The sequence below is a fragment of the Podarcis erhardii genome (assembly GCF_964252035.2).
Source record: "Podarcis erhardii genome assembly, chromosome: 2".
NCBI lineage: Eukaryota > Metazoa > Chordata > Lepidosauria > Squamata > Lacertidae > Podarcis > Podarcis erhardii.
In genome coordinates, this window is record NC_138498.1 from 108,750,403 (window position 1) to 108,764,245 (window position 13,843).

The following is a 13,843-nucleotide window of genomic DNA, read 5'->3' on the forward strand; positions in this document are numbered from 1 at the left end:
GTAGATAAATAGGTACTGCTCTGGCGGGAAGGTAAATGGCGTTTCCATGCGCTGCTCTGGTTCGCCAGAAGCGGCTTAGTCATGCTGTACGCCGGCCCCCTCAGCCAATAAAGCGAGTTGAGCGCCGCAACCCCAGAGTCAGCCACGACTGGACCTAATGGTTAGGGGTCCCTTTACCTTTACCTTTATGAGTATAAATAGTAAAATCATCATCATCATAGAATCTTAGAGTTGGAAGGGACCCAAGGGTCATCTAGTCCAACCCCCTGAATTGCACGAATCTCAGCTAAAGCATCCATGACAGATGAAAAATCCATGACACCTGTGAAATAATAATAATAATAATATAGTGTCCCTCTTTTCATCAGAGAAATGTTGGAGGGTATGGAGTTATGTGACCTTGAGCCATCTGAAGGCAGCCCTGTACAGTATAGGGAAGTTTTTTTAATGTTTAATGTTTTATTATGTTTTTATATATGTTGGAAGCCACCCAGGGTGGCTGGGGCAACCCCGTCAGATGGGCGGGGTATAAATAGCATAATAATAATAATAATAATAATAATAATGGAATAGGACATGCCATCAAAATGCAGTGTTTCACAAGAAATGACAGGATAGGTATGGATTGTTGATAATGTGTGTCCACTGATTCCCAAATCAGCGGTGCAAATACTGCTGTGAATACTTTGGAAGTTGTCTGGAAAAGACCATAAAATGCACTTGACTATTTTAAGATCTTTCCAGAAAGAAGGTGTTTTTGAAAGTTCTTCCCTTAATCAGGACTGTCAGCATTTAATGCATGATTAAAAGAAATCAGTCACATGAACAAATGCAAACCTGGATCATTTTAATTGGTCATTGTAAGTTTTTTCATTTCATTATTAATCTATATATACTCTGGAAATCAAACTACAGGACAACTTTTGTTTCTCACCTGAAAGTGTGGGTTTCCTATGTTTTCAGCATTTCCCCAACCGGTTAGTAACCTAATTTTAAAAAGAGAGCAAGGGAGACAGAATTCTTGACAAATCCATGCTAGCTTCTGCTAATCACAGCATTGTTTTCAAGATGTTTACAGACTGGCTGCTTTATAATTTGCTGTAGCACCATTCCTGGTATTGTAGTTGCATTGATCTCTTGTTTTTCCACCCCTTTCCCCCCCAGTCAGAGCTGCCTAGCCGGATAGTAAATACTGCCAAATCTGTTTCATTTGCAGCTGTTCTGGTGCAGTAATGACTGAATGAAGACAATCAGTGGGGCATTTACATATGTGATGAAGCTATCTTAAATCCTTAGAGGGTGGAAAGAGTGTGTACATTTTAAATTTAAACAAATAGGCAACCACCCCTCACCCATTTTAGAAGCCAGTGCAAAAATAAGGAGGGCTGTCAAAAGCAGATTCCTTCACAACCAGTGCCATGATTGTGCATTGACAGCAGAGGGCTCTGATGTTTGCAAAGCAGGAAAGAGAGGCAACCCTCTCTTCTCACACAACCCTGCTCTGCAGGCAGAGGTGGAACTGGATTTAGCTGAGGCAGCGGCTGCACCTTCCAAAAGGGGATTTGCAAGAACCATCTTAGTGCCAGCCTTCTTTGCAGCCAGGAAGGAGGAAGGGTGCCCTGTTGCTTCAGACCGAAAACTCCCCTGGATTCTGTAGCTGTGATTTTGAATGAAAAGAGGCATAGGCAAAACAGAAGGGCTGAGCTTCTGATGCAAAAAGGAGCTGTGAAAAGTAACAGGACTGCATATTTCCCACCTCTGGTTAGTAGCATCTTCTTCACATCAGTACAGACAAAACTGTATTGGGGGGGGGGAATAGTGTGATAATGTGTGTACCTTGTTTTTATTCTCTAGTTGCATTTCTTGAAGGATTTCTGCCTTTTGTTTATCCATTTCCTCAATTTAACATCTTTTTATCCTGCCTCTAGGAACTCAGGGTAGAGTACAAGCCCCAGCAAGGCGAGCCCCACCCTTAGGCAGACTGAAGCAGCTGCCTCGGGTGGTAAATCTCCAAGAAGCCTTCTGACCCTGAGAGGCAGCAGAATTTCGTTTTGGCTTCCTTTTGGCACTGCCCCATTCATCAAGCATCATGGCACTTCCCCAGGTAGGCAGTTTTCTATGGGAGGGCTGGACTCTGGCTCGGGGAATAAAAACACAAGAGTGGAAAGAAAACGGGATTGTGATGGTTACAAATGATAGCTATTGACTCTGTACTATGCAGGTGACTTTTGAGGAGGTGGCTGTGTATTTCACTGAGCAGGAATGGGCCTTGCTGGATGCGAATGAGAGAGCCTTATATTGGGATGTCATGCAGGCGAACTACGAGCACCTGAATTCACTCGGTAAGTGTGTTAAAAGCTTGGGTTTCTCAGATGTATGCAGGATTGATGTTGTTTTTTCAAGGATCCAGCAAACAAGTTAAAAGAAACCCGGTTCTTTATCTCTCTGGATGTTCTAAAACACACCACAGCGATACATTAATATTGTTAATACAATATTACACTCCTTCCTATTGTGGTTGTTGTTTAGTCGTGTCCGACTCTTCGTGACCCCATGGACTAGAGCACACCAGGCACTCCTGTCTTCCACTGCCTCCCACAGTTTGGTCACACTCATGCTGGTAGCTTTGAGAACACTGTCCAACCATCTCGTCCTCTGTCGTCCCCTTCTCCTTGTGCCCTCCATCTTTCCCAGCATCAGGGTCTTTTCCAGGGAGTCTTCTCTTCTCATGAGGTGGCCAAAGTATTGGAGCCTCAGCTTCATGATCTGTCCTTCGAGTGAGCTCTCAGAGCTGATTTCCTTCAGAATGGAGAGGTTTGATCTTCTTGCAGTCCATGGGACTCTCAAGAGTCTTCTCCAACACCATAATTCAAAAGCATCAATTCTTCGGTGATCAGCCTTCTTTATGGTCCAGCTCTCACTTCCATAAAGAAGGCTGATCGCCGAAGAATTGATTGTAAGGAATGTTTTACTATGTTTTGTATATGCTGTAAGCAGTCTAGAGTGGCTGGGGAAACCCAGCCAGATGGGCAGGGTATAAATAATACAATTGTTATTATTATTAAGGCTCAGGATAGGTTATAAACAATAGGCATAAGCCAATCATAGTTGCGCATTTGATGGCAGAAAGGATCATCTTTATGATGATGATCTGTGGAGACAGAATTTTCCTTTTTTATTATGCACTTTAAATCAGAAGGCCTAGGTAAAGGTAAAGGACCCCTGGACGGTTAAGTCCAGTCAAAGGCGACTATGGGGTTGTGGCGCTCATCTTGCTTTCAGGCCGAGGGAGCTGGCGTTTGTCCGCAGACAGCTTTCTGGGTCACATGGCCAGCATGACTAAACCGCTTCTGGTGCAACAGAACACCATGACGGAAACCAGAGCGCACAGAAACGTATCTTCCCACCGCAGTGGTACCTATTTATCTACTTGCACTGGCGTGCTTTTGAACTGCTAGGTTAGCAGGAGCTGGAACAGAGCAACGGGAGCTCAACCTGTTGTGTGGATTCGAACCGCCAACCCGGCAAGCCTATGTTTTTCTTGCTCATGGGCACCTGCAGAATCCATCATGGTTTGTGTGAATGAGGAAGCTGAGCTTCTGCCCTCTTTGCAGCAGCGCTCCCAAGTGCTAAACAGTTCCCCAAAGGAGGTAATCTGCAATCCTTCTTAGGTGTCAGAGAAACTACGGGGTTTGCATTGGGAGACACCCACAGTGTGGATGCAAAATTTGTCTGGCAACCACAGCTTTTGAGAACGACACTTGCTCTGCTCTCTGTGTAGCCCCCATGCTGTTTTAGGTTTCGTGTTGGTTTGTGATGGACAATTTGGGAATAGCTTTTTTCCATGTGATGATGCAGATGTTCCAGAAAGTCTGTGAATGCCATCTTGGCGGTCAAGATAACCCCGAGACTAACTGGTAGTTGCTGCAAGAATGAGCTCATGTATGTTTATTCACTTGCCTTGATATATGCCAATTGGCTTGCTTTGATGCCATGTTTATCTGTGGGCCTGAGACGTGCGGTTATTATCTATTATATCTAGGGTGGGGAGTTATCCATAGGACTTGGAGTCTTGCCACCTATGCCTTCCTTGCCAGGTGAATCAATGGGAGGTCCTGGCCCTATTGGCTTATGCTGTCTTGGTATAAGTAGTGCATAAAAGCTTTCCCAGGTCAGACAAGTCATGGCACTTTCTCCCTGGTGTGGTGTCCATCCCGGGTCTGTAAAGGCAGCAATGCTCTCCATGCTGTGACTGGATCTAGACACATCAAAAATGCGATTCGGTTAAACGCGTTGTAAACTCTGCAAAGGGAAATCACCTTGCGAAAGACAGGACTCCACAGCGCCATCTGGTGTGTCACAGTGTTATAACACACATAAAGCGCTTTTTCTTTACGAAGGTAGCTGAGTCCTGTGTTGTGAGTCTACACTTCCTTCTAATAAAGCACTGGAACGGATCTCCCTGACGTTTTTGACACCCTTCTTTGGTATCCCTGCACCAAACCACCCTCTCAAACCCTCCTTTGCGCCTATAAATCAGGACACCCCATAGGTCAGGCATAGGCAAACTTCGGCCCTCCAGATATTTTGAGACTATACAGTTCCCAACATCCCTGACCACTGGTCCTGTTAGCTAGGGATGATGGGAGTTGTAGTCCCAAAACATCTGGAGGGCCAGAGTTTGCCTATGCCTGCCATAGGTTGTATGTGCCAAGCCCCTTCAAACTGCTTTGGAATGGGTTAGGGTCTAGGTCTGATATCTAGGTCTGATAGGTAGAGGCAGGATGCTACTGCAGGGTTTTGGTCTCATGGAGGTGTTTCCTTAAAAGAAAGAGAGTGGGGAGCAAAGTCATGAGGCATGATGTGTAGACAGACGGCTCTTCTCTAATCTCCAGGTGTCCTCCTCACCCCAACAGATGGCAGGATTTCATCTTGGCTTCCTCTGGCACCCTCCCATTCTCCTGTCACCATGGAAATTCCCCAGGTAGGCCGGAATCTGCAGGTGGGCCTGTTTCACAAAGTGGACAGGCAATATTCAAGTATAACATCTACATCTGGAGATGTGATGAGGTTGAGGTTATGTTCTTTCATATGTGGTGGACCTGTAAAAGGGTAAAATAGTATTGGGAAATAATTTATAATGAATTGGGGGGGGGGGAATGTTTAAAAGCACCTTTCCAAAAAACCCCAGAGTCCTTTTCGTTGGGGATAATTCAGATGGAAATTCCCAGGTGTCAAAAATGGTTATTTATGTATGCCACTACGGCAGCCCGTGTTTTGTTTGCCCCAAAATGGAAAATGATCGAGGCCCCATCTAAAGAAGAATGGCAACTTAAACTGTTGCGGATCTTAACTTATAGAATAAGAGAACGAGAAGAACCTTCGCTTAAAGAAGGTTGGAAAATGTTTATTGAATATATGGGGGATAATTGTGTATACTAGAAAATGTTGGCAGCATTAAGATAAATTCAACAGTGTAAATAAGTTTTGATGGAAGAAACAATGGAATTCTGAATGGTTTGGTTTATATAAAATATGCAGGAATTTATGCTATGCAAAATGAACTATGGAAAGAGAAGAAGGGAAGTCACTGATATTTTAAGGTCTAAATTAATATTCTAAATTGTAAGACAGTGTGTGTGTGTGAGAGAGAGAGAGAGAAATACGCAAGTGTTGAAAGAAAATGGGTGCCTCATCATTTCCTTTTCACCTATGTGAAAGAAGGCAAGGGACCAGGGGCAGCCTGGTTGAGAACTTAGGATATTGTATATGCTGCAGTCCTGACCCAGATTTCTACTGTTTTATGTCATTGCTTCCCTAAAGCGCTCTGGGATTTGTAGTTGTGAGGAGATGGAAGAGGCTAGGAGACTGTCTTATATCGAGTAAGGCCATTGGTTCATCTAGCTCAATACAGTGGTGCCCCGCAAGACGAACGCCTCGGAAGACAAAAAACTCGCCAGACGAAGGAGTTTTTCGTTTTCTAAGCCGCTTCGCAAGACGCATCTCCCTATGGGCTTGCTTCGCAAAACGAAGCTTGCCCCACAAGCTCCGGGGATAGTGGGGAAGCGCAGCGCGTCTTCCCCGCTGTCCCCGGACCCCTTTTGAACCAAGGGGCGGCAACGGGGAGAAGTGATCTTCTCCCCTCCGCCCCTTGCTTCAAAAGAGGGCACAGAGGGGAAGGCACACACACTTTCCCCTCTGTCCCCGGAGATTGTGGGGCACGCAACGGGGAGAAGCAATCTTCTCCCCACCACCCCTTGCTTTAAACAGGTCCGGGGACAGAGGGGAAGGCGCGCGGCGCTTCCCCTCTGTCCCCGGACGGTCTCCATAGGAACGCATTGATTGATTTTCAATGCATTCCTATGGGAAACCGTGCTTCGCAAGACGAAAAACTCGCAAGAAGAAAATACTTGTGGAACGAATTAATTTCGTCTTGCGAGGCACCACTGTATCATCTATGCTGATTGGCAGAGGCCCTCCAGGGCTTAAGGGAGGAACATTCCAGAGCTGTACCTGAAGACACCAGGAATTGAACCCAGGACCTTCCCACAGGGGAGATAATTATCCTGTGGCTGCAACACTTTCACAAGATGATAAATCACAGGGTGCGAGCAGCAGTTAAAGCAGATGCAACTGAAAGCACACAAGGATATAAATACAGTGGTACCTTGGTTTTCAAATGTCTCCGTTGACGAACGTTTCGGAACTCAAATGCCATACACCCAGAAATAAATGCTTCCGTTTTTGAACACGCCTCAGAAGCCGAACGGCTTCCGCTGAGTGCATATGTTTCTCAATTTTCTCTATTAAATTTGCAGACCGCCCTTTGCACCTCGGTTTTCGAATGTTTCGGAACTCAAACAGTCTTCCGGAACAGATTACGTTCGGAAACTGAGGTACCACTGTATTTAAAAACCCCCCAATAATATTGAAAACAGCACTGAAAACATTTTCAACTTCTTTTTTTAAGAATAGCATTCATCCTGCCTCAAATGCCAGTTAGTGACCAAAGGCCTACTGGAACAAAAAAAGTCTTTGCCTGCTGGTGAAAGGAACACAGGAAGGGAGTTTTCCACATGCCGGGTCAGTTAAGCCAGTGTAGGTATATACAGGGATGTCTGCACTAGAAGCGTAGACCAGTTTCAGATCTGCAGAAACAAGCTGTTTGATGGGCTTCTTAGGCAGCAGAGGTGACTTTCAATGCCAAGCACTGAAGGAGTTTCTTATATGGCTGTTGGAAGTAGCCCTGTGCTGAGATTCTTGATGCAGGAGGAGAGGGTGGAAACAAAGAAAAAGAACCTTAATTGTGGGTGGTGGCAGAGGAGGAATTCTTAAATATGTGTATATATATATATATATATATATATATATATATATATATATATACACATACACCAACCCTTTAAAATGCAGGTGGCTTTTGAGGAGGTGGCTGTGTATTTCACCGAGCAGGAGTGGGCCTTGCTGGATGCGAGCAAGCGAGCGCTTTACTGGGACGTCATGCGGGAGAATTACGAGCGCTGGGCTTCACTGAGTAAGTATCCTGCCTGTTGTCTCTTCCCTTATTAAACACTTGAGCCCTGGCATCTTAAACTGGATTTGTTTTTCTCTGCTACTTTTTAGCTTTATTGATAATGGTGGGGATCGTGAAGGTTGCCTTGGGTGTTTGTCGCTTTGAAAGTGACCCGGAAACTAAAATTAATCCAGAATGCGGCAGCCGGACAGGTGACTGGGAGCAGCTGCCGAGACCACATAACACCGGTCTTGAAAGACCTGCATTGGCTCCCAGTACATTTCCAAACACAATTCAAAGTGTTGGTGCTGATCTTTAAAGCCCTAAACAGCCTCAGCCCAGTATACCTGAAGGAGTGTCTCCACCCCCATCGTTCAGCCTGGACACTGAGGTCCAGCTCCGAGGGCCTTCTGGCAGTTCCCTCCCTGTGAGAAGTGAAGCTACAGGGAACCAGGCAGAGGGCCTTCTCGGTAGTGGCGCCCACCCTATGGAATGCCCTCCCATCAGATGTCAAGAAAATAAACAACTATTTGAATTTTAGAAGACATCTGAAGGCAGCCCTGTTTAGGGAAGTTTTTAATGTTTGATGTTTTATTCTGTTTCTAGTGTTCTGTTGGGAGCCGCCCAGAGTGGCTGGGGAAACCTATCCAGATGGGCGGGGTATCAATAATAAAATTATTATTATTATTATTACTATTATTGAGGGCGATATGGAGGGTGGTAGCCAACAAAGGGCTTCTGCTGGCACAAATCCTCTTGGCTGTGCAGTGGAAATTCCCCCACCTCCTCTGTCTGCACCCCTAAATCTATTCCTAGGGGTCCTCCAAACATCCAAAGCAGATTTGAGGCAGGTGGAGAGGGCAGAGAAAACCTGACTTTGCTGTTCCTCTTCTGCTGTTAGTTCCACCATATTGCCTAATGTCCAGACTCTCTCTTTGCAGGTGGTTGCTATCAACAAGGAAACCTTAAATCTACGGAGCCTTGTGGGAGATTGCTGAAATATTCCCAGGAGAGGGAATCTCCGAGTCCCAATCCCTGTCACAAGGAGGAGAAACAACCAGTGGAGAAGTCGGGCGAAACAGCCCCGTTCAAAGGGAGCATCAGCGCTGCAAAATGTCATCTGGTCGACATGGGAGAAAGGAAGGATTCCTGTCCCAAGTGTGGGAAAAGCTTCTGTCACAAATCGGCACTCACTGCACACCTGAGAATCCACACGGGAGAGAAGCCGTACCAGTGCCACGATTGTGGGAAAAGCTTCAATCAGAGCTCAGCCCTGACTCAGCATCAGAGGATCCACACTGGGGAGAAACCCTACGCCTGTCTCAGCTGTGAGAAAAGATTCAGTCAGAGCTCAGCCCTCACTCAACATCAGAGAATCCACACCGGGGAGAGGGCTTACGCGTGCCTTGATTGTGGGAAAAGCTTCATTTACCAGTCGGCCCTCATACGGCATCGGAGAATCCACACTGGAGAAAAATGCTACAAGTGCCCTGACTGTGGGAAAGGCTTCAACCAAAGCTCTAACCTTATTACACATCAGAAAATTCATAATGGTAGGGAAGCGTGGTTAACTGTCCCATTCACATGTTGTCCTCTGAGGCCTGTTAATAATTCTCCTTTGGGTTATAACAAAATTGATTCAATGACGTGTTATATCTCACTAGAGAATGTCCAGAGCATGGCAAGAAAATATTATGATCCTGTAACCCACAAGCATGGGGTAAATAACAAAAGAATCCAGCTGGGTGCCTGGATTCAAAATGTGGGGCTAAACTCACTCTTCAGCAGGAGAAAGCCCTCAGCTGCTGAGTTTAAACTCATAGTAGTCAAGCAGCAGTATAGTGTGGCTAAATGTAGGCTGTTAAACCTTTTTATCCCTTTTTGTCTGCTTGCAAACTCCTGTGGCAATGAACAGAGGAGTTTTGTCCTCTTTCTACTCTCTTGCAGTGTTAAGTAAGTTAAAAATGTTTTCTTTACAAAACGTTTCAAAGGTCAGATTCATGCCTTTATCCAAGCGGCACCAAAGAGAACACATGCAGAATACAAATAGGTAGAAAATACAAAAAGATAGCTTCAAACTCATGCTCTAAGCTTGGAGCAAAGCTTAGACACGTCTTCCTTTGTCCGTTATGTGGTGAGGAGAGAGATGGAACAGGAAGAGAAGGCTTCACTTCCTCCCTTGTCAGAGAAGAGGAGGCATGACCTAGCTGTGTCTAGGAATCCAGCTCTGCTGTCTTAACCCTTTCATGCACCAACTAGCACTTTCTGACTGCAGTTCCCACACAGAGGACTTCATATGCATAATGGTCACGTACACACCATATATTTAAGCACTAAAATACCACTCTAAACAATTACGGCTTCCCCCAAATAGTTATGGGAGCTGTAGTTTCTTAAGGGTCCTGACCCCCCTGTGCCCCTCAAGGAGCCACAATTCCCATAGTAATTTAACAATCAATTCTTCCCAGGGAACTCTGGCAATTGTAACCCTCTCAGGGAATAAGGGTCTCCTAACAATTCTCAGCTCTCCTTGGCGCACAGATTGCCCCTGTTTTAGGGATTTGCAGTTTCTACCCTACATTTTACATTCTCTCCCTTAACTTTTTCTTCTTCGTATCCTATAGGGATACCTTGCAGGAGCAAGAAGAAGATGCCTCAGCAGCAAGTTTGTGAGCCATTAGAACCACCTGGAATACTTTGTAGGGCATTACAACGAGTTTCCCCTCACAATCCTCAAGTGGAAAAAGAGATTCGGAACCAGGGAAGCTTGCAGAGAAACCCCTCAGAGCAGGCCCAGGATCAAGTCGTTTCTAGAACAGGTAGTTTCATATCTCAGAAAGATGTCATGATAAAGACAAGGCCCGCTAGGGTTAAGAGGCCACTCGTATGTCACGACTGTGGAAAGAACTTCAAGTACAGTTCCCATCTGGTTAACCACCTGAGAATACACACAGGAGAGAAACCTTACGTCTGCCCAGATTGTGGCAACAGGTTCATTCAGAACTCAGCCCTCAAGAGGCACCAGAGGAGCCACAGAGGCGACAGACCCTATGGATGTTCCGACTGTGGGAAAACCTTTAGCCGGAACTCTCACCTGGCGAAACATCGAGTGATTCACACGGGAGAAAAACCTTACGAGTGCCTTGACTGCGGGAAGAAATTCAGCGTCAAAATGAACCTAGCGATTCACCAACGGATTCACACGGGAGAGAAGCCGTATATGTGCTTGGAGTGTGGGAAACGCTTCAGCCAGCAACCCCACTTTAGGATCCACCAGAGAATCCACACGGGAGAGAAACCTTACCAGTGCCCCGAATGCGGGAAAAGCTTTCGTGTGAGTTCGCACCTTGTCGCACATCAGAGAATTCACGCGGGGAAGACGTCGTTCATATGTCCGGACTGCGGGAAAAACTTCACCGGTAGCAAGCAGTTTATTCAACATAAGATGTCCCATCTCATTGGAGAAAGCTATCAGCTGCCCATTGCAGCTGTAACCATTAAGAGTGACCCATTTGCCCCCGATTCTGTAGGTCTGGAAGGCAGCGGCTACAGTCCTGGAGCAAATCAGTGAAGTCCTGGCTGTGTTGGGCTAAAACAAAGAAAGGGAAACATGGATAAACCTTGTTGCATAACTGCAAATGGTGAGATCCTTTCTACAATTAGAGCTTGAAGGGAAGGTGGCTGGAAAAAGGCATTTTCACTCAAACTTCAAACCCTTTTGCTGTAGTTGAGAGCCAGATGTACCGGATAGAGTGCTGGGTTTGGCCTGGTTTGGACATGACTACTTGGCCATGATGCTTGCCAGTGACCTTGGACCAATTGTCGTGCCAGCCTAACCTACCTCACAGGATTGTTAGGAGGATGAAATGGAGCAAAACCTTGTTGTATAGACCATCTCAAGTTGTTTGGAAGAGAAGGATGAGGATACAAATACAGCCGTACCTTGGTTCTCAAACAGAATCTGCTCTGGAAGTCTGTTTGACTTCTGAAAACCAAGGCGCGGCTTCCGATTGGCTCATAGCTGTCAACTTTTCCCTTTTTTTTAAAGAGAAATCCTATTCAAAATAAGGGAATTTCCCTTAAAAAAAGGGAAACATTGACAGCTATGGATTGGCCGCAGGAGCTTCCTGCACTTAATCGGAAGCCACGTCGGACGTTCGGCTTCCAAAAAACGTTCGCAAACCGGAACCCCCACTTCCGGGTTTGTGGCGTTTGGGAGCCAAAATTGTTCGAGTTGCAAGGCATTTGAGAACCAAGGTACAACTGTACAATAAATAAACAAGCAAACCATGTACCATTCCCAGATATCAGGTAGAATTGTCCCAATCCACGAATACCATCAATGGATGGTGGTTTCCTGACTAGGGTCACCTTTAAAGTATCGACGGTCATGGCTTCTCCCAAAGAATCCTGGGAGCTGTCATTTGTTAAGGGTACTGAGAGTTGTAGGGGACTCCCTATTCCCCTCACAGAACTACATTTCCCAGAGTTCCCTGTGAAGAGGGACTTATGGTTAAGCCACTCTGAGAACTGTAGCTCTGTGAGGAGAACGGGGGTCTCCTAAGAATTCAGCCTTAAGAAACTACAGCTCCCAGAATTCTTTGGGGGAAGCCATTTTAAAGCGCCATGGCCCTGCTTAAATGCATGGTGCGAATGTGGCCTAGATTGTCCTGACCACTGCGCTCTTTCCAAGCGGCAGGGAGCATAATCCTGAAGTCCTTGGCCTAATAATCTCATATGGGTGGGAGGAGCCTGGATGGAGAGGAGGAGTCTGGGGGGAAATGAGAGGAGAAAGCCGAAACAGATGGAGTGATGGAAGGGGGAGAAGGGGAGTCCCCTACAAGTGGGAATGTTCAGGGAGGCAGAAGAGGACATATTGTTTATTAATATCCTTCCTAACTTGCGCTAGCAAGTTCTTTTACTTAGAAGAGTTTCATAGAATCATAGAACCATAGAGTTGGAAGAGACCACAAGGGCCGTCGAGTCCAACCCCCTGCCAAGCAGGAAACACCATCAGAGCACTCCTGACATATGGTTGTCAAGCCTCTGCTTAAAGACCTCCAAAGAAGGAGACTCCACCACACTCCTTGGCAGCAAATTCCACTGTCGAACAGCTCTTACTCTCAGGAAGTTCTTCCTAATGTTTAGGTGGAATCTTCTTTCTTGTAGTTTGGAGCCATTGCTCCATGTCCGCTTCTCTGGAGCAGCAGAAAACAACCTTTCTCCTTCCTCTATGTGACATCCTTTTATATATTTGAACATGGCTATCATATCACCCCTTAACCTCCTCTTCTCCAGGCTAAACATGCCCAGCTACCTTAGCCGTTCCTCATAAGGCATCGTTTCCAGGCCTTTGACCATTTTGGTTGCCCTTCTCTGGACACGTTCCAGTTTGTCAGTGTCCTTCTTGAACTGTGGTGCCCAGAACTGGACACAGTACTCCAGTTGAGGTCTGACCAGAGCAGAATACAGTGGCACTATTACTTCCCTTGATCTAGATGCTATACTCCTATTGATGCAGCCCAGAATTGCATTGGCTTTTTTAGCTGCTGCGTCACACTGTTGGCTCATGTCAAGTTTGTGGTCAACCAAGACTCCTAGAACCTTTTCACATGTACTGCTCTCAAGCCAGGTGTCACCCATCTTGTATTTGTGCCTCTCATTTTTTTTGCCCAAGTGCAATACTTTACATTTCTCCCTGTTAAAATTCATCTTGTTTGTTTTGGCCCAGTTCTCTAATCTGTCACGGTCGTTTTGAAGTGTGATCCTGTCCTCTGGGGTGTTAGCCACCCCTCCCAGTTTGGTGTCATCTGCAAATTTGATCAGGATGCCCTTGAGTCCATCATCCAAGTCATTGATAAAGATGTTGAATAAGACCGGGCCCAAGACAGAACCCTGTGGCACCCCACTAGTCACTCTTCTCCAGGATGAAGAGGAACCATTGATGAGCACCCTTTGGGATCGGTCAGTCAGCCAGTTACAAATCCACTGAGTGGTAGCATAGTCAAGTCCACATTTTACCACTTCTTTACAATAATATCATGGGGCACCTTGTCAAATGCCTTGCTGAAATCAAGGTAGGCTACATCCACTGCGTTCCCTTCATCTACCAGGCTTGTAATTCTGTCAAAAAACGAGATCAGGTTAGTCGGACATGACTTATTTTTCAGAAATCCATGCTGACTATTGGTGATCACAGTATTCCTTTCTAGGTGCTCACAGACTGTTTGCTTAATGATCTGCTCCAGAATCTTCCCTGGTATTGATGTCAGACTGACTGGGTGGTAATTATTTGGGTCCTCTCTTTTCCCCTTTTTGAAAATAGGGACA

General features: G+C 45.8%; 1 protein-coding gene and 1 long non-coding RNA gene across 7 annotated transcripts in view; one reads left to right on the forward strand and one right to left on the reverse strand.

The window, feature by feature from the left end:
* The window catches only part of LOC309337470, a 119,810-nt gene that overhangs the window by 49,551 nt on the left and 56,416 nt on the right, over positions 1-13,843 (reverse strand). The window lies entirely within an intron of this gene.
* Positions 656-12,599, forward strand: LOC309336720 (uncharacterized protein). Of its 6 annotated transcripts, XR_014154062.1 has the most exons (8): positions 657-1,761; positions 1,929-2,104; positions 2,222-2,342; positions 4,896-4,986; positions 7,413-7,534; positions 8,455-9,066; positions 10,138-11,536; positions 11,637-12,597. XR_014154062.1 is itself a non-coding variant. In XM_081852941.1 (7 exons), the coding sequence occupies exons 2-7, from the start codon at positions 2,090-2,092 to the stop codon at positions 11,082-11,084; spliced, it is 1,884 nt and encodes a 627-aa protein (XP_081709067.1). In that variant the 5' UTR covers positions 656-1,761; positions 1,929-2,089; the 3' UTR covers positions 11,085-12,599. The 6 variants fall into 6 exon arrangements, 5 of the variants coding, with proteins under 5 accessions (XP_081709067.1, XP_081709064.1, XP_081709066.1 ...); XM_081852941.1 differs by having other exon boundaries at positions 656-1,761; positions 4,917-4,984; positions 7,414-7,534; positions 10,138-12,599; XM_081852938.1 differs by having other exon boundaries at positions 657-1,765; positions 1,944-2,104; positions 10,138-12,598.